This window comes from Heterodontus francisci, chromosome 29 (assembly GCF_036365525.1).
Source record: "Heterodontus francisci isolate sHetFra1 chromosome 29, sHetFra1.hap1, whole genome shotgun sequence".
In the NCBI taxonomy this organism is placed as follows: domain Eukaryota; kingdom Metazoa; phylum Chordata; class Chondrichthyes; order Heterodontiformes; family Heterodontidae; genus Heterodontus; species Heterodontus francisci.
Window position 1 is genome coordinate 54,234,556 of NC_090399.1, and position 24,537 is coordinate 54,259,092.

At 44.3% G+C, this 24,537-nt stretch overlaps 2 protein-coding genes across 8 annotated transcripts in view; both read left to right on the forward strand.

The window, feature by feature from the left end:
* LOC137346307 (zinc finger protein 271-like) overlaps positions 1–6,175 on the forward strand; it is a 48,255-nt gene extending 42,080 nt beyond the window's left edge. For 5 of the 6 annotated variants that reach the window (XM_068009791.1, XM_068009795.1, XM_068009792.1 and 2 more), the window contains one exon: positions 1,331–3,122. In XM_068009791.1, coding sequence (XP_067865892.1) covers positions 1,862–3,046 — 1,185 coding nt within the window. In that variant the 5' untranslated portion in view covers positions 1,331–1,861 and the 3' untranslated portion in view covers positions 3,047–3,122. Of the gene's footprint in view, positions 1–1,330; positions 3,123–3,287 lie in introns of those variants that run through there. The other variant, XM_068009796.1, reaches the window with a different exon arrangement.
* The window catches only part of LOC137346310 (zinc finger protein 271-like), an 82,695-nt gene that overhangs the window by 20,750 nt on the left and 37,408 nt on the right, over positions 1–24,537 (forward strand). Inside the window, exon 1 of one of the 2 annotated variants that reach the window (XM_068009798.1) lies at positions 15,047–15,230. The exons of the other annotated variant lie outside the window; for it this stretch is intronic. The gene's annotated coding sequence lies outside the window, so the exon portion shown is untranslated. Of the gene's footprint in view, positions 1–15,046; positions 15,231–24,537 lie in introns of those variants that run through there. 2 annotated transcript variants of the gene reach the window in all.

The following is a 24,537-nucleotide window of genomic DNA, read 5'->3' on the forward strand; positions in this document are numbered from 1 at the left end:
TAGCACATTTAACATAGTAAAATATCCCAAGGCATGTCACAGGAATGTTATCAAATAAATCACAACACCAATCCATCAAAGGAGATATTAGGACAGATGATTAAAATCTTGGTCAAAGAGATGGACTTTAAGAAGCCTCTTAAAGGACGAGAGAGAGGTGAAGAGGTTCAGACAGGTAATTCCAGAGTTTACAGCCCAGACAGTTGAAGGCAGGGCCACCAATGGTGGAGTTATTACAATCGGGGATGCTCAAGAGGCCGGAATTAGAGGAGTGCAGATATCTCAGAGGGTTGTGGGGTTGGAGGAGGTTATAGAGATAGGGAGGGGCGAGGACATGGAGGGATTTGAAAACACGCTCAATAATCTCACTAAAACTAACAGGTGTTAGATTTCCTGGGAACAGTGGGTTATTCCTCACATACTGTTAGAACTGTGGACAAACAATATAACTCCGATGAGTTAATGAAAGTAGAATGGTTAATAAGCAGTACTGATTGAAGACAATGTTTTAAGATGTCTATTCCAGCTGGTACCTGGGTCTTTACCACATTTCACAGCTTCAGGAACCCAGACACAAAGACAACACTGACACCTGCAGCTCTAACTAGTTACCACTTTAAATCAAATCAAACTTCCAGGCTGCAGCTTCGAGTGGGAAAAGCATTCTGTTCACAGCCTTGGGACTTAACCCCTTAGGAACTGAATCTAGTACAACAGAAATATTCTAAGTTATTGTCAGCCGTGATTTAGTTAACACTCTCACCTCGGAGTCAGAAGGTTGTGGGTTTAAGGCCCATTCCAGAGATTTGAGCACTGAGGCTGACACTCCAGTGCAGTACTGAGGGTGTTAAACTGAGGCTCCCTCTGTCCACTCAGGTGGACATAAAAGATCACAGGGCACTATTTCAAAGAAGAGCAGGGGAGTTATCCCCGGGATCCTGGTCAATATTTATCCCTCAATCAACATCACAAAAACAGAATAGCTGGTCATTATCACATTGCTGTTTGTGGGAGCTTGCTGTGTACAAATTGAGTTCTGCATTTCCGACATTATAACAGTGACTGCACTTCAAATGTACATCATTGGCTTTAAAGTGTTTTGGGACATCTGGTGGTCATGATAGGTGCTATATCAATGCAATTGTTCTATGAGCTATAAAGAAATCCAACACAGGCAATTCAGGCAAAATCCATTGATCCACATTTACTGCCCCCACAGTTCAGTCACCTGCTGACCCTCCCTGGGCACCAGTCTCCCAGTGAGGGGTCAGCACCTTCAGAGACGGGAGAGAATCGGAGGAAAATCACTCATTATTTTATTGTGTTACAGGAGTATCTCACCGTAAAATCAGAGAATAGAGAGTGGATAGACACCACACCCAGCCAAGACCCGAGGAGATCCCAGACATCACCCCAGGGACAACGCCACAGAAAAAGCATCTCCAATAAATCTGATTGGTCAGGAGAAGTGAAACTGACCAGTATCCAGCTTCCAATCAAAACCAACACTTCCATAGGTTTGGCTGTGGGATATCAGTCAGTCCAGGGGATGGAGAGAGTGTAACGGGTGAAATTGGAAAGAAGTCTCTCAGGTTCCACAAGCAGTGGTTTTCACACAGTCATTGGTGTTCCTGAAACACTGGAACATCCACTCAGGTGAAAGGTCATTCCTGGTGAGGGGCGGAAGGATTCTTTGAGTGTGAGGAGGGCTTTGAGTGTTCATTATACCTTCAGATCCTGACAGGTGTCTGATGTTTGCTGAGGGCTTTAAATGGTTGTTGAACCTCCTGTTCCACAGACGGTGAGAGTGTAGACAGTCTTAGTGACACCATTGTGTCTCCTGTAACACGAGGGCAGCCACATGGCAGAGAAAGCAATTGAACGTGGGCAATTTGACGGAGTCTCTGCGAGGTCATCAGGCCCTGTGAATCCCCAATCCACCGACACAGAGGAGAGGCGGTTCAAGTGTGAAGTGTGTGAGAAGACCTTTGTACGGCCATCGTATTTTCTGAAACACCAGCGCACCCATACAGGGGAGAGGAGGTTCAGCTGTCAGATTTGCAATAAAGCCTTCACACAGTCCTCGGCTCTCCTCCAACACCAGCGGACACACACAGGGGAGAAACCCTTCAGGTGTGAGGTCTGTGACAAAGCTTTTGTGAAGTCGTCCACACTCCTGGTCCACCAGCGAGTGCACACGGGGGAGAAACCTTTCCGCTGTGAGGTTTGTGCAAAAGGTTTCACACAATCATCCACCCTCCTGATACACCAGCGGATCCACACAGGGGAGAGACCTTTCAAGTGCGAGGTGTGTGATAAAGCCTTCACATGCTCATCGAACCTCCTGGATCACCACAGGACCCACACGGGAGAGAAGCCCTTCAGGTGCGAGGTGTGTGATAAAACCTTCACACGCTCATCAAACCTCCTGGAGCACCATCGAACCCACACAGGGGAGAAACCCTTCAGGTGTGAGGTGTGTGACAGAGCCTTCACGCATCCATCCCGCCTTCTGGAGCACCAAAGGATTCACACGGGAGAGAAACCCTTCAAGTGTGAGGTGTGTGATAAAGCCTTTGCACACCCGTCACGCCTCCTAGAGCACCAGAAGATTCACAGTGGGGAGAAACCCTTCAAGTGTGAGGTGTGTGATAAAGCCTTCACACGCTCATCAAACCTCTTGGATCACCAGAGGACCCACACAGGGGAGAAACCCTTCAGGTGTGAGGTGTGTGATAAAGCCTTCACACGCTCATCAAACCTCCTGGATCACCTCAGGATTCACACAAGGGAGAAACCCTTCCGCTGTGAGTTTTGTAAGAAAACCTTCCCGTATTTGTCAGAACTGGTGGAACATCAGCGAACCCACACAGGGGAGAGATCGTTCAGGTGCGAATTCTGTAATAAAGCTTTCAAACAGTTGCCTGACCTCCTGGAACATCAACGTACTCACACGGGAGACAAACCCTTCCAGTGTGACGTGTGCCAGGACTGTTTCACCTACTCCTCCTCTCTAGAGCTTCACCAGAGTCTCCACACAGGATAGAAACTCTCCGAGATTGACATGTACCAGTGCAGTTTCACCATCTCCTCCTCCTCCTCCCTTCCAGTATGATCACTGTCGAGGTGTGTGACAAAACGTTCCCTCAATCATCCCACCTCCTGGTCCATCAGAGAACACACACAAGGGAGAAACCCTTCACGTGTGACATTTGCAACAAAGCTTTCCCAAAGTTGTCCAGACTCTTACAACACCAGCGCATTCATACAGGGGAGAGAGCGTTCAGGTGTGTGGTGTGTGATAAGACCTTCACACAGTCATCAGCCCTCCTTCTCCATCACAGGATCCACACAGGGGAGAAACCATTCAAGTGTGATATTTGTGATAAGACCTTCAGACAGTCGTCGACCCTCCGTCTCCATCACAGGATCCACACAGGGGAGAAACTCTTCAGGTGTGAAGTGTGTGACAGGGCCTTCACACACCGATCGACGCTCCTGATACACCAGCGGATCCACACAGGGGAGAGACCCTTCAGGTGTGAAGTTTGTGGTAAAGCCTTCGTATGTTCATCAAACCTCCTGGTTCATTTCAGGACCCACACAAGGGTGAAACCCTCCCGCTGTGAGTTTTGTAAGAAAACCTTCCCACATTTGTCAGACCTGGTGGAACATCAGCAGACCCACACAGGGGAGACCCCATTCAGGTGTGAGTTCTGCAACAAAGCTTTCAAACAGTTGCCTGATCTCCTGGAACATCAACGTACTCACACAGGAGGCAAACCCTTCCAGTGTGACGTGTGCCAGGAATGTTTCACCTACTCCTCCTCTCTAGAGCTTCACCAGAGTCTCCACACAGGATAGAAACCCTCCCAGATTGACATGTACCAGTGCAGTTTCACCATCTCCTCCTCCTCCTCCCTTCCAGTATGATCACTGCAAGAACTGCTTCACTGACATAGCCACATCGGCTGGAGCAAACTCAAGTCCTCCAGCATTGCAATGGTCTTCAGAGCTGTCTCCAGGCTGCCTTGTCCCCCTGCAGCTGAGCAGCTGTTCCATTGTGATACCTGTTCCAGAATTTGCAGCAACATCACCAAGCTTACCCAGTCTCACTGTATGCAGACCCGTGAGAAAGTGTAGGGGGGCAATGGACCAATCTGATCCATTTGAATGCCGTGGATGTGAGCTTCATCTGTGTTTGGTTATAAAATATTTCTGAATTTGTAGCTGGACCAGAGCACTGGGATTTCAAATCGAGCAATGGCCTGCTGTGTCTGACAATTACTGAACTAAGCATAAAAGCAAAATACTGCGGATGCTGGAAATCTGAAATAAAAACAAGAAATGCTGGAACCACTCAGCAGGTCTGGCAGCATCTGTGAAAAGAGAAGCAGAGTTAACGTTTCGGGTCAGTGACCCTTCTTCGGAACTGAACTAAGCAGCCTGCTTGATTGGCACACCATCTACTATTTTAAACATTCACTCCCTACACCATCAGTGCACAGTGGCAGCAGTGTGTACCATCTATAAGATGCACTGCAGCATTTCACCAAGGCTTCTTCAACAGCACCTTCCAAACCCGTGATCTCTATGCCGAGAAGAACAAGGGCAACAGATCCATGGGAACACCACCTGCAAGTTCCCCTCTAAGCCACACACCACCCTGACATGGAAATATATTGCCCTTCCTTCACTGTCGTTGGATAAAACTCCTGGAACTCCCTCCGGAACAGCACTGTGTGTGTACCTACACAAGGACTGTAGCAGTTCAAGAAGGCGACTCACCACCACCTTCTCAAAGGCAAGTAGGGGTGGCCAATCAAAGCTGGCCTTGCCAGCGATGCTCACGTCCCATTAATTAATTTTTTTAAAAAGTCGTATGAAATAGTTATTCAGCACTGATGGAATGTCTGAATTTGGTCGTGAGAATGTCACTGTGGTCTTGGTTCTGGTGTCTCCAAACCCAGTATGGGCTTTATGTAAAGAACAGTACCTGCAAACAGGTTGTTGCTAGTTATGGAGTCATAAAATCATTTATGGCACAGAAGGAGGCCATTTGGCCCATCAAGTCCATGCTAGCCAGTTAGCTGAGCTAGGGTAAATAGAGGATCAAGGGAGATATCGACTCTCATGCAGGCCCCACCTACCAAGAATGAGGCACATTAATTTCGCCACATGAACATAGTTTAAAAATCAGTTACTGGAGTAAAGAAAGAACTTACTTTAAAAAAAACACCAGACCCTTGACTGTAAAGATATTTACATATTTACAGACAGTGCTTAAAAGGGACAAAAGACCATTTCCTGACACATTCAATCCACAATGGACTTTTGATTACCAGATGTAGAAGGTGAAGGAGCTAGCATTCCAGGTTGACTGCGAAGATCGCCGAATACACCAACAGACGTGGTCAGACCAGTTTAGTCACATGGCTAACTGGCTGTTGCAGGTTTGAATTTGAACTTGCCACAGAGTTTTAGAGAGAGAGAAAGCTGTTTGCTCCTAGATTGGAAAAGACTCTCTCCTGTCTGCTCTCATCTCGTTCTCACCAGCTTCGGAATCCATTGAAGACATATGAACCTCAAAAGAGAAAGGTCTCGTACAGTGAACAAGGTTTCAGAAGAATACTGGGGCCCAACGAAAAGCAAGATCTACCTACAAGCAAGGACAACAGTGAGCTCAAAGCACAGAAACAAAACCCCCCTCTTTAGAGATTGCCTCAAACATCTCCACTATTTTTTTTATATAGAGAGATACAGCACTGAAACAGGCCCTTCAGCCCACCGAGTCTGTGCCGACCATCAACCACCCATTTATACTAATCCTACATTAATCCCATATTCCCGACCACATCCCCACCTTCCCTCAATTCTCCTACCTATACTAGAGGCAATTTACAATGGACAATTTACCTATCAACCTGCAGGTCTTTGGCTGTGGGAGGAAACCAGAGCACCCGGCAGAGGGAGAACTTGTAAACTCCGCACAGGCAGTACCCAGAACTGAACCCGGGTTGCTGGAGCTGTGAGGCTGTGGTGCTAACCACTGCGCCACTGTGCTGCTCTTTTCTGTCTCTATTTGCATGTGCATATCGCGTGTGCATGCTAGTGCGGGGCGCGTCATGTATCCATAGGTGTTAACCGAATTAGAGTTTGTTTTAATAAATTTCACTTTTCTTCTTTAAACCTGAGAAAGCCTGTTTGTGCTGGTTTCTTTGCCTTATAATTGGAAAGCGGTGAACAAGGATTCACCAAGAGGGAGCTAAAAACACGGTGTGTTTAAAATTAAGGACTGTTAAAATAAGACTCCTAGACACCTTTCTCACCTAGTCGTAACACGACTCACAGTGATGCACATAAAGACTCCAAAAGGGAGGTTACTGACAGGACCACAAGATCCTACTGCTGGATGACCAGGGAACAAATTAATAAACTGCACTGCAACCTGGGAGTCTGAACCATTCTCAGCTACTGCTGAGCTGTGGGGATTTGCTTTAATGACATTTGTGCTAATTATTTATAACTTGCCAAAATACCTGTGAATGTTCTAGTTCAGTGCTAACTCAATGCGAACTGAAATCCCTGGGGTAATTTCACTGGTGAATTGAATGCCTACTGTAAACTCAAGGTTGACTATTTAAGAAATTGTTTGCTCTAAGATTGCCAACACTGCAGCATTGACCTGCAGTCTTCAGCAATTAGATATTAACCTTCAGCACAGTGCTGTGAGCAACCAGGGAGTAAAATCACAGAGGCATCAAAAAAAGATTGTCTGTTGGCCTTGCCATCCATGAGCTTATTGTGGATGATCACATTGACATCATGGCCTTGATGGAGACATGGTGACGGCACCTTTCCCCTTAATGAAGCTTCCCCATCCTGGCTATACCTTTTACCATCTGTCCTGCTCAAACCGCCATAGTGATACTTTAGCTCTTGTCTATAAATCACACCTTGGTCTGTCTCCTTACTCCTCTGGCAACTTCTCTGCCTTTGAGTTCCACCCCTCGTATTTCTCTTTTCAAAACCGTGTTCTGTGCGGCCCACCCAAGTGTCACTCCAGGTTTCTCACTGAGATATCTTCACTGCTTTCCTCCCTCTGCCTCTGTGCTGAGCGGCTTCTTAACCTCGGTGATTTCAATCTCCATTTCAATTCATCATTCTCTTTCTCCTCGGAGTTTACTGCTCTCTTTCCTTGCCTAAATCTCTATCTTCATATAAACTCTCCGACCCATACATGTGGCCAGTCCTTTGATCTTGTTATGTGGCCACACTACTCCCATTGTAATTATCTCTGAGAAGGAAACCTCTGATCATTTCCACTCTCTACCCACATTGCCCTCCCCCTCCCAAGCCCACTTCTGTGTCAGACTCTGGAAAAAGCTTTCCCCCAAAATCACCCGCCTCTGCTCAACTATTTAGCCTTTAACCTTGAATCCATCATGACAGCTGGAAAGCTATCGTTTTGCTGAATCACACCCTCTCCATGACCTTTAATGCCCTTGTCCTCACTGGGACTATTATTCTTTCTCACCCTAATCCGTTCCCCCTAGTATACCCTCCTCTCCACTCCCTTCAGTCCAAGGGATGCAGACCTGAATGTCTTTGGCGTAGAACTGGTTTAACTGTTCATCGCCAGTTCTGGGTAGACCACTTAAAGCATTATTGGGCTATACTCTCTCTCACTAAAACTGCCCACTGTTCAAAAATCACCCAGGAATGCAGAGATAAACTCAGCTTCTCCTTAGCACAAACCATCTTAAACCACCCTCCCCTGCCTCCTTCACACTCCTTTCCAACAGTAAGTGTGATCAGCTCATGGGCTTTTTTGTTACAAAGGTCGAGACAATCTGTTGAGCTGCCTCTGCTGCTTGCTTTCCTTCCACTAGCCTACTGGACCTAACTTCCTCTAAGCTTCCCCCTTGTCCTAACTCTGATTTTGTATCTTTCTCTAGTTTCTTTCCTATCTCCCCTCATGCCCCCTCCAAGCTCATCTTGCCAGCAAGACCTGTCTTCTGCTCTCTGGAGCCTGTTCCCACTAAACTGCTGACCACCCAACTTCCCTTCCTGGATCCCATGTTTTCTGACATTGTTAATGGTTCTTTCTCTCCAGGTACCTTCCCTTTCTCCTTCAAATCTGTCGTCATCACCCCTCTCCTCAAAGAAACAGCCCTTGACCCCATATTTCGACTGCCCCATCTCCAACAGCCCTTTCCTCTCCAATGACTTCGACATGTTATCACCTGGCAAACCTGTGCCTATCTTTCTCGTAACGCCTTGTTAAAATTCCTCCAATCGAGTTTCTATCCCTGACGCAATGCCAAAACAGCTCTTATCAAGCTTACAGGTGACAGCCTATGTGACTGTAACCAAGGTAAACTATTCCTCCTTGTCCTTTTCGACCTGTCTGCAGACTTTGCCACGTGTGATAACACCATCTTCCTCCAACGCCTCTCTGCCAACATCCAGCTGGGTGGGACTGCATTTGTCTGATCGGGAACTGCCATCACTGGCTTCTCTTCCCATTACCTCTGGTGTTCCCCAAGGATCTGTCCTTGGCCTCTTCCTATTTGTCATCTACATGCTGTTCCTCAGTGACATCATCAAAAAGCACAGCATTAGTTTTCACGTGTACGCTGATGACCCCCAGCGCTACATCACCACCACCTCTCTCGACTTCCCTGTTATGAGTTCTTTGTGTTATCTTAAGCAACAAAATAAGGTATGTGTATTCTTGTTCGTTGAAGATCTCCAACAGGTTTATGAACAGCTAAACTAGTATAGACAATATAGAGTAAACTATATACAGAACCTTTGCCTAGGATGTTAGAGCTGTAGAGTGACTATGGCTTCTAGTCACATGACCACATCCTGGTATTTCGCTCATTAGCATACTGAGTTCTTAAAGTGACACAGTAGCGCAGTGGTTAGCACCGCAGCCTCACAGCTCCAGCGACCTGGGTTCCATTCTGGGTACTACCTGTGCAGAGTTTGCAAGTTCTCCCTGTGACCGCGTGGGTTTCCGCCAGGTGCTCCGGTTTCCTCCCACAGCCAAAGACTTGCGGGTTGATAGGTAAATTGTCCATTATAAATTGCCCCTAGTGTAGGTAGGAGAATTGAGGGAATATGGGATTAATGTAGGATTAGTATAAATGGGTGGTTGATGGTCGGCACAGACTTGATGGGCCAAAGGCCAGTTTCAGTGCTGTAACACTCTATAACTCTTAAGGCGATCATACAGCATTCCCTTTCTTTCCAAAGATAAGTCTTGTATGCTACAAGTAAAAACGCATAAAATTGGATATCAAAATTAATTATACGGAATAGAGATTGTAAAATGTACAAGTAGAAGGATAGGGGTTGTGAAATTTAAGAGTGCAGAAACTGAAGAGTCCATATATCGTTTCAGTGGTTTGACAGCTCTTCCAGATCTTGTTATAGTATAACTTTCTGGGCTTGTGGATTTAACCTTTGGCTGTTTTTGGTTTGCAGACATGTTGTCAATGTGATGGTTGTTGTCCTGTTGTTCCATCACACCCTCGTCATTGGAGTGTGTTCTTTTGAGTCTGCTGTGCGCAATTGGAGTATCGCACATCTCTTAATTGGCTTCAGTTCCTCTTCAACACCGCTCCATTAGATGTTGTAACCTCATAGGACCTAGGCTCACTGCATACTTTGGATACCTCTGCAGGTAACCATGTTCTCATTGTGGGGTGCTCTACATGTAGTTGAGGTTGTTCCGCCCCTGCATTGTCGGTCGTGCACCATCTTCATTCTCCCTTGTTTATCACAGTGTCTCCTGCATCTTGGAGAATCTGGACAGATGATAGTTTGGCAGAATTGTTCGTACTTGTCTGTCAAACATGATCTCTGCTGGTGACGTAAAGCCCATATCCATAGGTGTAGCTCTGAGGTGTAGCATGGCAACACAAACATCTTGTTTCATTGGTTGATCTGATCTGTTGGTTGTGGGATTGCTTAGCCTTGTCTATCGCATGCTGCTTCCACTGTTTGGCATGCAAGTATTTTGAGGTATGCCTGGTGCTGCTCCTGGCATGCCCTCCTGCACTCTTCATTAAACCAGGGTTGGTCCCCCGGCTTAATGGTAATGATAGCGTGGGGGATATACCAGGCTGTGGGGTTACAGACAGTGGTTGAATACAATTCTGCTGCTGATGGCCCACAGCACCTCGTGGATGCCCAGTTTTCAGTTGCTAGATCTGTTCGAAACTAACCCAATTAGCACGATGTTAGTGCCGCACAACACAATGATGGGTACCCTCAGTGTGAAGACGGGAATTTGTCTCCACAAGGACAGTGCAGTGGTCACTCCTATCAAAACTGTCATGGAGAGATGCATCTGCGACAGGTAGATTGGCGAGGACGAGGTCAAGTAGCATTTTCCCTCTTGTTGGTTCCCTCACAATCTACCACAGACCCGTTCTAGCAGCTATGTCCTTTAGGACACAGTCAGCTCAGTCAGTAGTGGTGCTACGGAGCCATTCTTGGTGATAGAGATTGAAGTCCCCCACCCAGAATACATTCTGTGCCCTTGCTACTCACAATGCTTCTTCCAAGTACTGTTCAACCTGGAGGAGTACTGATTCATCAGCTGAGGGGGGAGAGGTAGGTGGTAATCAGCAGGAGGTTTCCTTGCCCATGTTTGACCTGATGCCATGTGACTTCATGGAGTCTGGAGTCAATGTTGAAGACTCCGAGGGCAACTCCCTCCCGACTAAATAACACTGTGTGCCACCACCTCTGGTGGGTCTGTCCTGCCGGTGGGACAGGACATACACAGGGATGGTGGTGTCTGGACATTGTCTGCAAGGTATGATTCCATGAGTATGACTATGTCAGGCTGTTGCTCAACGAGCCTGTGGAACAGCTCTCCAATTTTTGGCAGAAGCCCCAAGATGTTAGTAAAGAGGGCTTTGTAGGGTCAACAGGGCTAGGTTTGCTGTTTTTGTTTCCAGTGCCTAGGTCGAGGCTGGGAGGTCCATCCAGTTTCATTCCTTTTCTTAAGACTTTGTACTGATTAGATACAACTGAGTGGCTTGTTAGGCCATTTCAGAGGGCTTTTAAGTGTCAATCACATTGCTGTGAGTCTGGAGTCACATGTAGACCAGACCAGGTAAGGATGCCGGATTTCCTTCCTGAAAGGACATTAGTGAACCAGATGGGTTTTCACAATAACCGACAATGGTCAATCGACAATGGTTTCATGATCAACGCTAAACTAGCTTTTTAATTCCAGATTTATTAACTGAATTCAAATGCCACCATTTGCCAAGGTGGGATTCAATTCCTTGTCCCCAAAGCATTAGTGAGATTACCACTACACCACCGCCTCCTAGCCAAATATACTATATACTAGATAAACTAGTATATACAATATAGAGCAAACTATATACAGAACCTTTGTCTAGGGTTTTACAGTTGCAGAGTGACTACGGCTTCCAGTGACTACAACCTGGTACTTAGCTCATGAGCATACTGAGTTCTTAAGGGGACATCACTCTTAAGGCGATCATACAAAATTCTGCCCTGTTGCTAAATTATCAAACTGCTTATCCAACATCCAGGACTGATTAAACAAAAAATTCCTCCAATTAAAGATTGAGAAGGCTGAATCCATTGTCTTTGGGCCACGTCACAGACTTTGCTGCCTCGGCAGTGACTCCATCCCTGATATAACCTTTTACATTTCTAATATTTGCTAGTTCTGAAGAAGGGTCACTGACCTGAAACGTTAACTCTGCTTCTCTCTCCACAGATGCTGCCAGACCTACTGAGTATTTCCAGCATTTCTTGTTTTTATTTACTCCATCCCTCTCCCTGGCAACAGTCTGACACTGAACCAGACTGTTCACAACCTCTGTGTTATATTTGACCCTGAGATAACATTCTAACCACACATCTGCACCATCACTGCGAGTGCCTATTTTCACCCTAACATTACCCAATATTGCCCCTGCCTCAGCTCATCCACTGCTGAAACCCTCATCCATGCTTTTGTTACCACTAAACTTGACTATTTCAACACACACCTGGCCGACTTGTCACGTTCTAGCCGACACAAACTTGAGGTCATCCAAACTGCTACCAATTTCCTTACTCGGACCAAGTTACGTTCAGCTGTCAACCCTGTGCCCGCTGAACTATACTGGCTCATTGTTAAACAACACTTCCTTGGCCAGTTTCTGAATTATACTTTCTAAGTATACTTCAAAGAGCAGGTCACCACCAGATAGCTGGGAGGGCATGTGACCACTAGATACCCAAGACGTCATATGATCACCAGATAGCAGAGAGATCATGTGATCAACCCCCTCTTCAAAAAGCACTCCCTTACCTCACTCAAGTCCTCGAATGTGTTGTTGCTTCTTAAATCTGTGCCCATCTTTCTCATAACCATGTCTGAAATCTCCGATTAGGTTTCCACCCCTACTGCTACCTAACAATGTCACAAATGGCACCCTATGTGATGGTGACTGAGGTGTACTACCTCTCCTCATCCCTCTCTGTAGCCTTTGACAAGCTTGACTGCACCATCCCCCTCCGACACCCCTCATCTGTGGACCAGCTCAGTGGGACTGCCATCCACTGGTTCCACTCTTCCCTATTAGATTGGAACCAGGGAATCTCCCACAGCGACTTTTCTTCCTACCCACTGTACCATTACCGCCAGAGTGCCTGAAAGACCTATCCTTTGCCACTAGAGTCATAAGAGTCATACAGCACAGAAACAGGCCCTTCGATCCATCGTGCCTGTGCCAGCCATCAAGCACCTATCTATTCTAATCCCATTTTCCAGCACTTGGCCTGTAGCCTTGTATGCCAAGGCGTTTCAGGTGCTCATCTAAATACTTCTCAAATGTTGTGAGGGTTCCTGCCTCTACCACCCATTCAGGCAGTGCATTCCAGATTCCAATCACCCTCCTGGTGAAAATATTTTTCCTCAAATTCTCTAAACCTCCTGCCCCTTACCTTAAATCTATGCCCCTTGGTTATTGACCCCCTCCACTAAGGGAAAAAGCTTCTTCCTATCTTTCCTATCAATGCCCCTCATAATTTTGTATACCTCAATCTAGTCCCCCCTCAGCCTTCTGTGCTCTAAGGAAATCACCCCTCGCCTATCCAGTCACTCTTCATAGCTGAAATGCTCCAGCCCAGGCAACATCCTGGTGAAGCTCCTCTGCACCTTTTCCACTGCAATCATATCCTTCCTATAGTGTGGTGCCCAGAACTGTGCACAGTACTCCAGCTTTGGCTTAACTAGCGTTTTATACAGCTCCATCATAACCTCCCTGCTCTTATATTCTATGCCTCGGCTAATAAAGGCAAGTATCCCATAAGCCTTCCTGACCACCTTATCTACCTGTGCTGCTGCCTTCAGTGATTTATGGCCAAGTACACCAAGCTCCCTCAGACTCTCTGTACTTCCTAGGGTCCTACCGTCTATTGTATATTCCCTTGCCTTGTTACTTCTCCCAAAATGTATCACCTCACACTTCTCAGGATTAAATTCCATTTGCCACTGCTCTGCCCATCTTACCAGTCCATCTCTATCGTCCTGTAATCTAAGGCTTTCCTCCTCACTATTTACGACACCACCAATTTTCGTGTCATCTGCAAACTTACTGATCATACCTCCTATATTCATGTCTAAATCATTAATGTACACCACAGACAGCAAGGGTCCCAGCACCGATCCCTGCGGTACACCACTGGTCACAGGCTTCCGCTCGCAAAAACAACCCTCGACCAACACCCTCTGCCACTAAACCTATTTTGGATCCAATTTGTCAAATTGCTCTGGAACCCATGGGTTCCCCACCTTCTTAGCCAATCTTCCATGTGGGACCTTATCAAAAGCCTTACTGAAGTCCATGTAGACCACATCAGCTGTTTTACCCTTATCTATACATCTAGTCATCTCCTCGAAAAATTCAATCAAGTTTGTTCGACACAATCTCTCCCTGATTAATCCCAGCCTCTCCAAGAGGAGATTAGTCCTGTCTCTCAGATTTTTTCCAATAGTTTCCCAAGCACTGATGTTAGACTCACCAGGCTGTAATTACCTGCATTATCCCTGCAACCCTTCTTGAATAATGGTACCAGATTCACTGTCCTCCAGTCCCCTGGTGCCCTCCTGTGGCCAGAGAGGATTTGAAAATTTGTGTCAGAGCCCCCGCTATTCCTCCCTTGCCTCACATAGCAGCCTGGGATACATCTCATCTGGGCCGAGGGATTTATCCACTTTAAAGCCCGCTAAAACAGCGAATATAGTTCCTTTCTTTAAATGCTAATATGTTCAAATATATCACAATCCCCCTCCCTGATCTCTACACCTGCATTGTCCTTCTCCATAGTGAACACAGATGAAAAATAATCATTTAACACCTCACCTTTTGTCCTCCAGCTCCACACACAGATTGCCACTTTGGTCCCTAATGGGCCCTACTCTTTCCCTGGTTATCCTCTTGCCCTTAATATACTGATAAAACGCCTTGGGATTTCCCTTTATCTTGCCCGCCAGTGTTTTTTCATGTCCCCTCTTGTATGATTTAATTTCCACTGGAAGACAGTAAATTGTCACCCGATTCTAAAATGGGGCACAATATAAAATGTGCTGACAATTCGTTATTGTGATTCGCTTCTATGACTGGCCAGGACTGATTTCACCCGAACGCAACAGGTTCCCGCTCCACTGGCCGCTCTACCACCCTCCTCCTCTCGGCAACTCGCTTTCTCCCCCTCCTCCTGACCGGCCGCTCCCCTCCCCTCCCGGGGCCGATTGTTCCCGGCACGCGCCGCTCCCGGGGCCGATTGTTCCCGGCACGCGCCGCTCCCGGGGCCGATTGTTCCCCGCACGCGCCGCTCCCGGGGCCGATTGTTCCGCGCTCGCGCCACCCCGAAGACGACGGCGGCGGCCGGGGGGCGGTGATGCGGGGAAGCAGTGAAGGAGCTCCTGGAGTACGGGGATGCCGCGCGAACCAGGGAACAATCGGCCAGGGGGGTGGGGGTGGGGGGTGAGTAGCCGAGGGGGCAGGGGAGGACGCAGAGCTCCAGTCTCTCAATCAGCCGCTTCCTCCAGCCGGGGGACGGGGCTGCCGCGCATGCGTCACTGTCCTGTCAAGCTGCAGCTGCGCATCTCGGCGCTCGGTGAGGACGTCAGAGGGGCGGTGCGTTGTGAGGAATCACTTTCTGCTCCGGTCAAGGAGGTAAGTGAAGGCCCTGAACTACATGAAAAGGAGCAGAGTTTGTACAGATTGTATCCCATAATATCCACACTAATGTTCAGGACTGAATATCCAGTGAGTGAAGGAGCAGAGTTTGTACAGATTGTATCCCATAATATCCACACTAATGTTCAGGACTGAATATCCAGTGAGTGAAGGAGCAGAGTTTGTACAGATTGTATCCCATAATATCCACACTAATGTTCAGGACTGAATATCCAGTGAGTGAAGGAGCAGAGTTTGTACAGATTGTATCCCATAATATCCACACTAATGTTCAGGACTGAATATCCAGTGAGTGAAGGAGCAGAGTTTGTACAGATTGTATCCCATAATATCCACACTAATGTTCAGGACTGAATATCCAGTGAGTGAAGGAGCAGAGTTTGTACAGATTGTATCCCATAATATCCACACTAATGTTCAGGACTGAATATCCAGTGAGTGAAGGAGCAGAGTTTGTACAGATTGTATCCCATAATATCCACACTAATGTTCAGGACTGAATATCCAGTGAGTGACGGAGCAGAGTTTGTACAGATTGTATCCCATAATATCCACACTAATGTTCAGGACTGAATATCCAGTGAGAAAAGAAGTAGAGTTTGTACAGATTGTATCCCATAATATCCACACTAATGTTCAGGACTGAATATCCAGTGAGTGAAGGAGCAGAGTTTGTACAGATTGTATCCCATAATATCCACACTAATGTTCAGGACTGAATATCCAGTGAGTGAAGGAGCAGAGTTTGTACAGATTGTATCCCATAATATCCACACTAATGTTCAGGACTGAATATCCAGTGAGTGAAGGAGCAGAGTTTGTACAGATTGTATCCCATAATATCCACACTAATGTTCAGGACTGAATATCCAGTGAGTGACGGAGCAGAGTTTGTACAGATTGTATCCCATAATATCCACACTAATGTTCAGGACTGAATATCCAGTGAGTGAAGGAGCAGAGTTTGTACAGATTGTATCCCATAATATCTACACTAATGTTCAGGACTGAATATCCAGTGAGTGACGGAGCAGAGTTTGTACAGATTGTATCCCATAATATCCACACTAATGTTCAGGACTGAATATCCAGTGAGAAAAGAAGTAGAGTTTGTACAGATTGTATCCCATAATATCTACACTAATGTTCAGGACTGAATATCCAGTGAGTGAAGGAGCAGAGTTTGTACAGATTGTATCCCATAATATCTACACTAATGTTCAGGACTGAATATCCAGTGAGTGACGGAGCAGAGTTTGTACAGATTCTATCCCATAATATCCTCACTAATGTTCAGGACTGAATATCCAGTGAGTAAAGGAGCAGAGTTTGTACAGATTCTATCCCATAATATCCTCACTAATGTTCAGGACTGAATATCCAGTGAGTAAAGGAGCAGAGTTTGTACAGATTCTATCCCATAATATCTACACTATTGTTCAGGACTGAATATCCAGTGAGTGAAGGAGCAGAGTTTGTACAGATTCTATCCCATAATATCTACACTAATGTTCAGGACTGAATATCCAGTGAGTAAAGGAGCAGAGTTTGTACAGATTCTATCCCATAATATCTACACTAATGTTCAGGACTGAATATCCAGTGAGTAAAGGAGCAGAGTTTGTACAGATTCTATCCCATAATATCTACACTATTGTTCAGGACTGAATATCCAGTGAGTGAAGGAGCAGAGTTTGTACAGATTCTATCCCATAATATCTACACTAATGTTCAGGACTGAATATCCAGTGAGTAAAGGAGCAGAGTTTGTACAGATTCTATCCCATAATATCTACACTATTGTTCAGGACTGAATATCCAGTGAGTGAAGGAGCAGAGTTTGTACAGATTCTATCCCATAATATCTACACTAATGTTCAGGACTGAATATCCAGTGAGTAAAGGAGCAGAGTTTGTACAGATTCTATCCCATAATATCTACACTATTGTTCAGGACTGAATATCCAGTGAGTAAAGGAGCAGAGTTTGTACAGATTCTATCCCATAATATCTACACTATTGTTCAGGACTGAATATCCAGTGAGTAAAGGAGCAGAGTTTGTACAGATTCTATCCCATAATATCTACACTAATGTTCAGGACTGAATATCCAGTGAGTATAGGAGCAGAGTTTGTACAGATTCTATCCCATAATATCTACACTAATGTTCAGGACTGAATATCCAGTGAGAAAAGAAGCAGAGTTTGTACCGATTCTATCCCATAATATCTACACTAATGTTCAGGACTGAATATCCAGTGAGAAAAGAAGCAGAGTTTGTACAGATTCTATCCCATAATATCTACACTAATGTTCAGGACTGAATATCCAGTGAGTAAAGGAGCAGAGTTTGTACAGATTCTATCCCATAATATCTACACTAATGTTCAGGACTGAATATCCAGTGAGTGACGGAGCAGAGTTTGTACAGATTGTATCCCATAATATCGACACTAATGTTCAGGTCTGAATATCCAGTGAGTGACGGAGCAGAGTTTGTACAGATTCTATCCCAAATAATCTACACTAATGTTCAGGACTGAATATCCATTGAGTAAAGGAGCAGAGTTTGTACAGATTCTATCCCATAATATCCACACTAATGTTCAGGACTGAATATCCAGTGAGTAAAGGAGCAGAGTTTGTACAGATTCTATCCCATAATATCTACACTATTGTTCAGGACTGAATATCCAGTGAGTAAAGGAGCAGAGTTTGTACAGATTCTATCCCATAATATCCACACTAATGTTCAGGACTGAATATCCAGTGAGTAAAGGAGCAGAGTTTGTACAGATTGAATCCCATAATATCCACACTAATGTTCAGGACTGAATATCCAGTGAGTAAAGGAGCAGAGTTTGTGCAGATTCTATCCCATAATATCTACACTAATGTTCAGGACTGAATATCCAGTGAGTAAAGGAGCAGAGTTTGTGCAGATTCTATCCCATAATATCTACACTAATGTTCAGGACTGAATATCCAGTGAGTAAAGGAGCAGAGTTTGTACAGATTCTATCCCATAATATCCACACTAATGTTCAGGACTGAATATCCAGTGAGTAAAGGAGCAGAGTTTGTACAGATTCTATCCCATAATATCTACACTAATGTTCAGGACTGAATATCCAGTGAGTGACGGAGCAGAGTTTGTACAGATTGTATCCCATAATATCCACACTAATGTTCAGGACTGAATATCCAGTGAGTGACGGAGCAGAGTTTGTACAGATTGTATCCCATAATATCTACACTAATGTTCAGGACTGAATATCCAGTGAGTGACGGAGCAGAGTTTGTATAGATTGTATTCCATAATATCCACACTAATGTTCAGGACTGAATATTCAGTGAGTGACGGAGCAGAGTTTGTACAGATTCTATCCCATAATATCCACACTAATGTTCAGGACTGAATATCCAGTGAGTAAAGGGGCAGAGTTTGTGCAGATTCTATCCCATAATATCCAGACTAATGTTCAGGACTGAATATCCAGTGAGTGACGGAGCAGAGTTTGTACAGATTCTATCCCATAATATCTACACTAATGTTCAGGACTGAATATCCAGTGAGTGAAGGAGCAGAGTTTGTACAGATTGTATCCCATAATATCTACACTAATGTTCAGGACTGAATATCCAGTGAATGACGGAGCAGAGTTTGTGCAGATTCTATCCCATAATATCCAGACTAATGTTCAGGACTGGATATCCAGTGAGTGACGGAGCAGAGTTTGTACAGATTCTATCTCATAATATCTACACTAATGTTCAGGACTGAGTATCCAGTGAGTGAAGGAACAGAGTTTGTCCAGATTGTATCCCATAATATCCACACTAATGTTCAGGACTGAATATCCAGTGAGTGAAGGAGCAGAGTTTGTACAGATTGTATCCCATAATATCCACACTAATGTTCAGGACTGAATATCCAGTGAGTGAAGGAGCAGAGTTTGTACAGATTCTATCCCATAATATCCACACTAATGTTCAGGACTGAATATCCAGTGAGTGACGGAGCAGAGTTTGTACAGATTCTATCCCATAATATCCACACTAATGTTCAGGACTGAATATCCAGTGAGTGACGGAGCAGAGTTTGTACAGATTGTATCCCATAATATCAACACTAATGTTCAGGACTGAATATCCAGTGAGTGAAGGAGCAGAGTTTGTACAGATTCTATCCCCTAATATCTACACTAATGTTCAGGACTGAATATCCAGTGAGTGAAGGAGCAGAGTTTGTGCAGATTCTATCCCATAATATCCACACTAATGTTCAGGACTGAATATCCAGTGAGTAAAGGAGCAGAGTTTGTCCAGATTGTATCCCATAATATCCACACTAATGTTCAGGACTGAATATCCAGTGAGTGACGGAGCAGAGTTTGTACAGATTGTATCCCATAATATCCACACTAATGTTCAGGTCTGAATATCCAGTGAGTGACGGAGCAGAGTTTGTCCAGATTGTATCCCATAATATCTACACTAATGTTCAGGACTGAATATCCAGTTAGTGACGGAGCAGAGTTTGTCCAGATTGTATCCCATAATATCCACACTAATGTTCAGGTCTGAATATCCAGTGAGTGACGGAGCAGAGTTTGTACAGATTCTATCCCAAATAATCTACACTAATGTTCAGGACTGAATATCCCGTGAGTAAAGGAGCAGAGTTTGTACAGATTCTATCCCATAATATCTACACTAATGTTCAGGACTGAATATCCAGTGAGTGACGGAGCAGAGTTTGTACAGATTGTATCCCATAATATCCACACTAATGTTCAGGACTGAATATCCAGTGAGTGACGGAGCAGAGTTTGTACAGATTGTATCCCATAATATCCACACTAATGTTCAGGACTGAATATCCAGTGAGTGACGGAGCAGAGTTTGCACAGATTGTATCCCATAATATCTACACTAATGTTCAGGTCTGAATATCCAGTGAGTGACGGAGCAGAGTTTGTACAGATTCTATCCCATATAATCTACACTAATGTTCAGGACTGAATATCCAGTGAGTGAAGGAGCAGAGTTTGTACAGATTGTATCCCATAATATCCACACTAATGTTCAGGACTGAATATCCAGTGAGTGACGGAGCAGAGTTTGTACAGATTGTATCCCATAATATCTACACTAATGTTCAGGACTGAATATCCAGTGAGTGACGGAGCAGAGTTTGTACAGATTGTATCCCATAATATCTACACTAATGTTCAGGACTGAATATCCAGTGAGTGACGGAGCAGAGTTTGTATAGATTGTATTCCATAATATCCACACTAATGTTCAGGACTGAATATTCAGTGAGTGACGGAGCAGAGTTTGTACAGATTCTATCCCATAATATCCACACTAATGTTCAGGACTGAATATCCAGTGAGTAAAGGGGCAGAGTTTGTGCAGATTCTATCCCATAATATCCAGACTAATGTTCAGGACTGAATATCCAGTGAGTGACGGAGCAGAGTTTGTACAGATTCTATCCCATAATATCTACACTAATGTTCAGGACTGAATATCCAGTGAGTGAAGGAGCAGAGTTTGTACAGATTGTATCCCATAATATCTACACTAATGTTCAGGACTGAATATCCAGTGAATGACGGAGCAGAGTTTGTGCAGATTCTATCCCATAATATCCAGACTAATGTTCAGGACTGGATATCCAGTGAGTGACGGAGCAGAGTTTGTACAGATTCTATCTCATAATATCTACACTAATGTTCAGGACTGAGTATCCAGTGAGTGAAGGAACAGAGTTTGTCCAGATTGTATCCCATAATATCCACACTAATGTTCAGGACTGAATATCCAGTGAGTGAAGGAGCAGAGTTTGTACAGATTGTATCCCATAATATCCACACTAATGTTCAGGACTGAATATCCAGTGAGTGAAGGAGCAGAGTTTGTACAGATTCTATCCCATAATATCCACACTAATGTTCAGGACTGAATATCCAGTGAGTGAAGGAGCAGAGTTTGTGCAGATTCTATCCCATAATATCCACACTAATGTTCAGGACTGAATATCCAGTGAGTAAAGGAGCAGAGTTTGTCCAGATTGTATCCCATAATATCCACACTAATGTTCAGGACTGAATATCCAGTGAGTGACGGAGCAGAGTTTGTACAGATTGTATCCCATAATATCCACACTAATGTTCAGGTCTGAATATCCAGTGAGTGACGGAGCAGAGTTTGTCCAGATTGTATCCCATAATATCTACACTAATGTTCAGGACTGAATATCCAGTTAGTGACGGAGCAGAGTTTGTCCAGATTGTATCCCATAATATCCACACTAATGTTCAGGTCTGAATATCCAGTGAGTGACGGAGCAGAGTTTGTACAGATTCTATCCCAAATAATCTACACTAATGTTCAGGACTGAATATCCATTGAGTAAAGGAGCAGAGTTTGTACAGATTCTATCCCATAATATCCACACTAATGTTCAGGACTGAATATCCAGTGAGTAAAGGAGCAGAGTTTGTACAGATTCTATCCCATAATATCTACACTATTGTTCAGGACTGAATATCCAGTGAGTAAAGGAGCAGAGTTTGTACAGATTCTATCCCATAATATCCACACTAATGTTCAGGACTGAATATCCAGTGAGTAAAGGAGCAGAGTTTGTACAGATTGAATCCCATAATATCCACACTAATGTTCAGGACTGAATATCCAGTGAGTGACGGAGCAGAGTTTGTACAGATTGTATCCCATAATATCTACACTAATGTTCAGGACTGAATATCCAGTGAGTGACGGAGCAGAGTTTGTACAGATTGTATCCCATAATATCTACACTAATGTTCAGGACTGAATATCCAGTGAGTGACGGAGCAGAGTTTGTATAGATTGTATTCCATAATATCCACACTAATGTTCAGGACTGAATATTCAGTGAGTGACGGAGCAGAGTTTGTACAGATTCTATCCCATAATATCCACACTAATGTTCAGGACTGAATATCCAGTGAGTAAAGGGGCAGAGTTTGTGCAGATTCTATCCCATAATATCCAGACTAATGTTCAGGACTGAATATCCAGTGAGTGACGGAGCAGAGTTTGTACAGATTCTATCCCATAATATCTACACTAATGTTCAGGACTGAATATCCAGTGAGTGAAGGAGCAGAGTTTGTACAGATTGTATCCCATAATATCTACACTAATGTTCAGGACTGAATATCCAGTGAATGACGGAGCAGAGTTTGTGCAGATTCTATCCCATAATATCCAGACTAATGTTCAGGACTGGATATCCAGTGAGTGACGGAGCAGAGTTTGTACAGATTCTATCTCATAATATCTACACTAATGTTCAGGACTGAGTATCCAGTGAGTGAAGGAACAGAGTTTGTCCAGATTGTATCCCATAATATCCACACTAATGTTCAGGACTGAATATCCAGTGAGTGAAGGAGCAGAGTTTGTACAGATTGTATCCCATAATATCCACACTAATGTTCAGGACTGAATATCCAGTGAGTGAAAGAGCAGAGTTTGTACAGATTCTATCCCATAATATCCACACTAATGTTCAGGACTGAATATCCAGTGAGTGACGGAGCAGAGTTTGTACAGATTGTATCCCATAATATCCACACTAATGTTCAGGACTGAATATCCAGTGAGTGACGGAGCAGAGTTTGTACAGATTGTATCCCATAATATCCACACTAATGTTCAGGACTGAATATCCAGTGAGTGAAAGAGCAGAGTTTGTACAGATTCTATCCCATAATATCCACACTAATGTTCAGGACTGAATATCCAGTGAGTGACGGAGCAGAGTTTGTACAGATTGTATCCCATAATATCCACACTAATGTTCAGGACTGAATATCCAGTGAGTGACGGAGCAGAGTTTGTACAGATTGTATCCCATAATATCAACACTAATGTTCAGGACCGAATATCCAGTGAGTGAAGGAGCAGAGTTTGTACAGATTCTATCCCCTAATATCTACACTAATGTTCAGGACTGAATATCCAGTGAGTGAAGGAGCAGAGTTTGTGCAGATTCTATCCCATAATATCCACACTAATGTTCAGGACTGAATATCCAGTGAGTAAAGGAGCAGAGTTTGTCCAGATTGTATCCCATAATATCCACACTAATGTTCAGGACTGAATATCCAGTGAGTGACGGAGCAGAGTTTGTACAGATTGTATCCCATAATATCCACACTAATGTTCAGGTCTGAATATCCAGTGAGTGACGGAGCAGAGTTTGTCCAGATTGTATCCCATAATATCTACACTAATGTTCAGGACTGAATATCCAGTTAGTGAAGGAGCAGAGTTTGTCCAGATTGTATCCCATAATATCCACACTAATGTTCAGGACTGAATATCCAGTGAGTAAAGGAGCAGAGTTTGTCCATATTGTATCCCATAATATCCACACTAATGTTCAGGACTGAATATCCAGTGAGTGACGGAGCAGAGTTTGTACAGATTGTATCCCATAATATCCACACTAATGTTCAGGTCTGAATATCCAGTGAGTAACGGAGCAGAGTTTGTCCAGATTGTATCCCATAATATCCACACTAATGTTCAGGACTGAATATCTAGTGAGTGAAGGAGCAGAGTTTGTGCAGATTGTATCCCATAATATCCACACTAATGTTCAGGACTGAATCTCTAGTGAGTGAAGGAGCAGAGTTTGTGCAGATTGTATCCCATAATATCCACACTAATGTTCAGGTCTGAATATCCAGTGAGTGACGGAGCAGAGTTTGTCCAGATTGTATCCCATAATATCTACACTAATGTTCAGGACTGAATATCCAGTTAGTGAAGGAGCAGAGTTTGTCCAGATTGTATCCCATAATATCCACACTAATGTTCAGGACTGAATATCCAGTGAGTAAAGGAGCAGAGTTTGTCCAGATTGTATCCCATAATATCCACACTAATGTTCAGGACTGAATATCCAGTGAGTGACGGAGCAGAGTTTGTACAGATTGTATCCCATAATATCCACACTAATGTTCAGGTCTGAATATCCAGTGAGTAACGGAGCAGAGTTTGTCCAGATTGTATCCCATAATATCCACACTAATGTTCAGGACTGAATATCTAGTGAGTGAAGGAGCAGAGTTTGTGCAGATTGTATCCCATAATATCCACACTAATGTTCAGGACTGAATCTCTAGTGAGTGAAGGAGCAGAGTTTGTGCAGATTGTATCCCATAATATCCACACTAATGTTCAGGTCTGAATATCCAGTGAGTGACGGAGCAG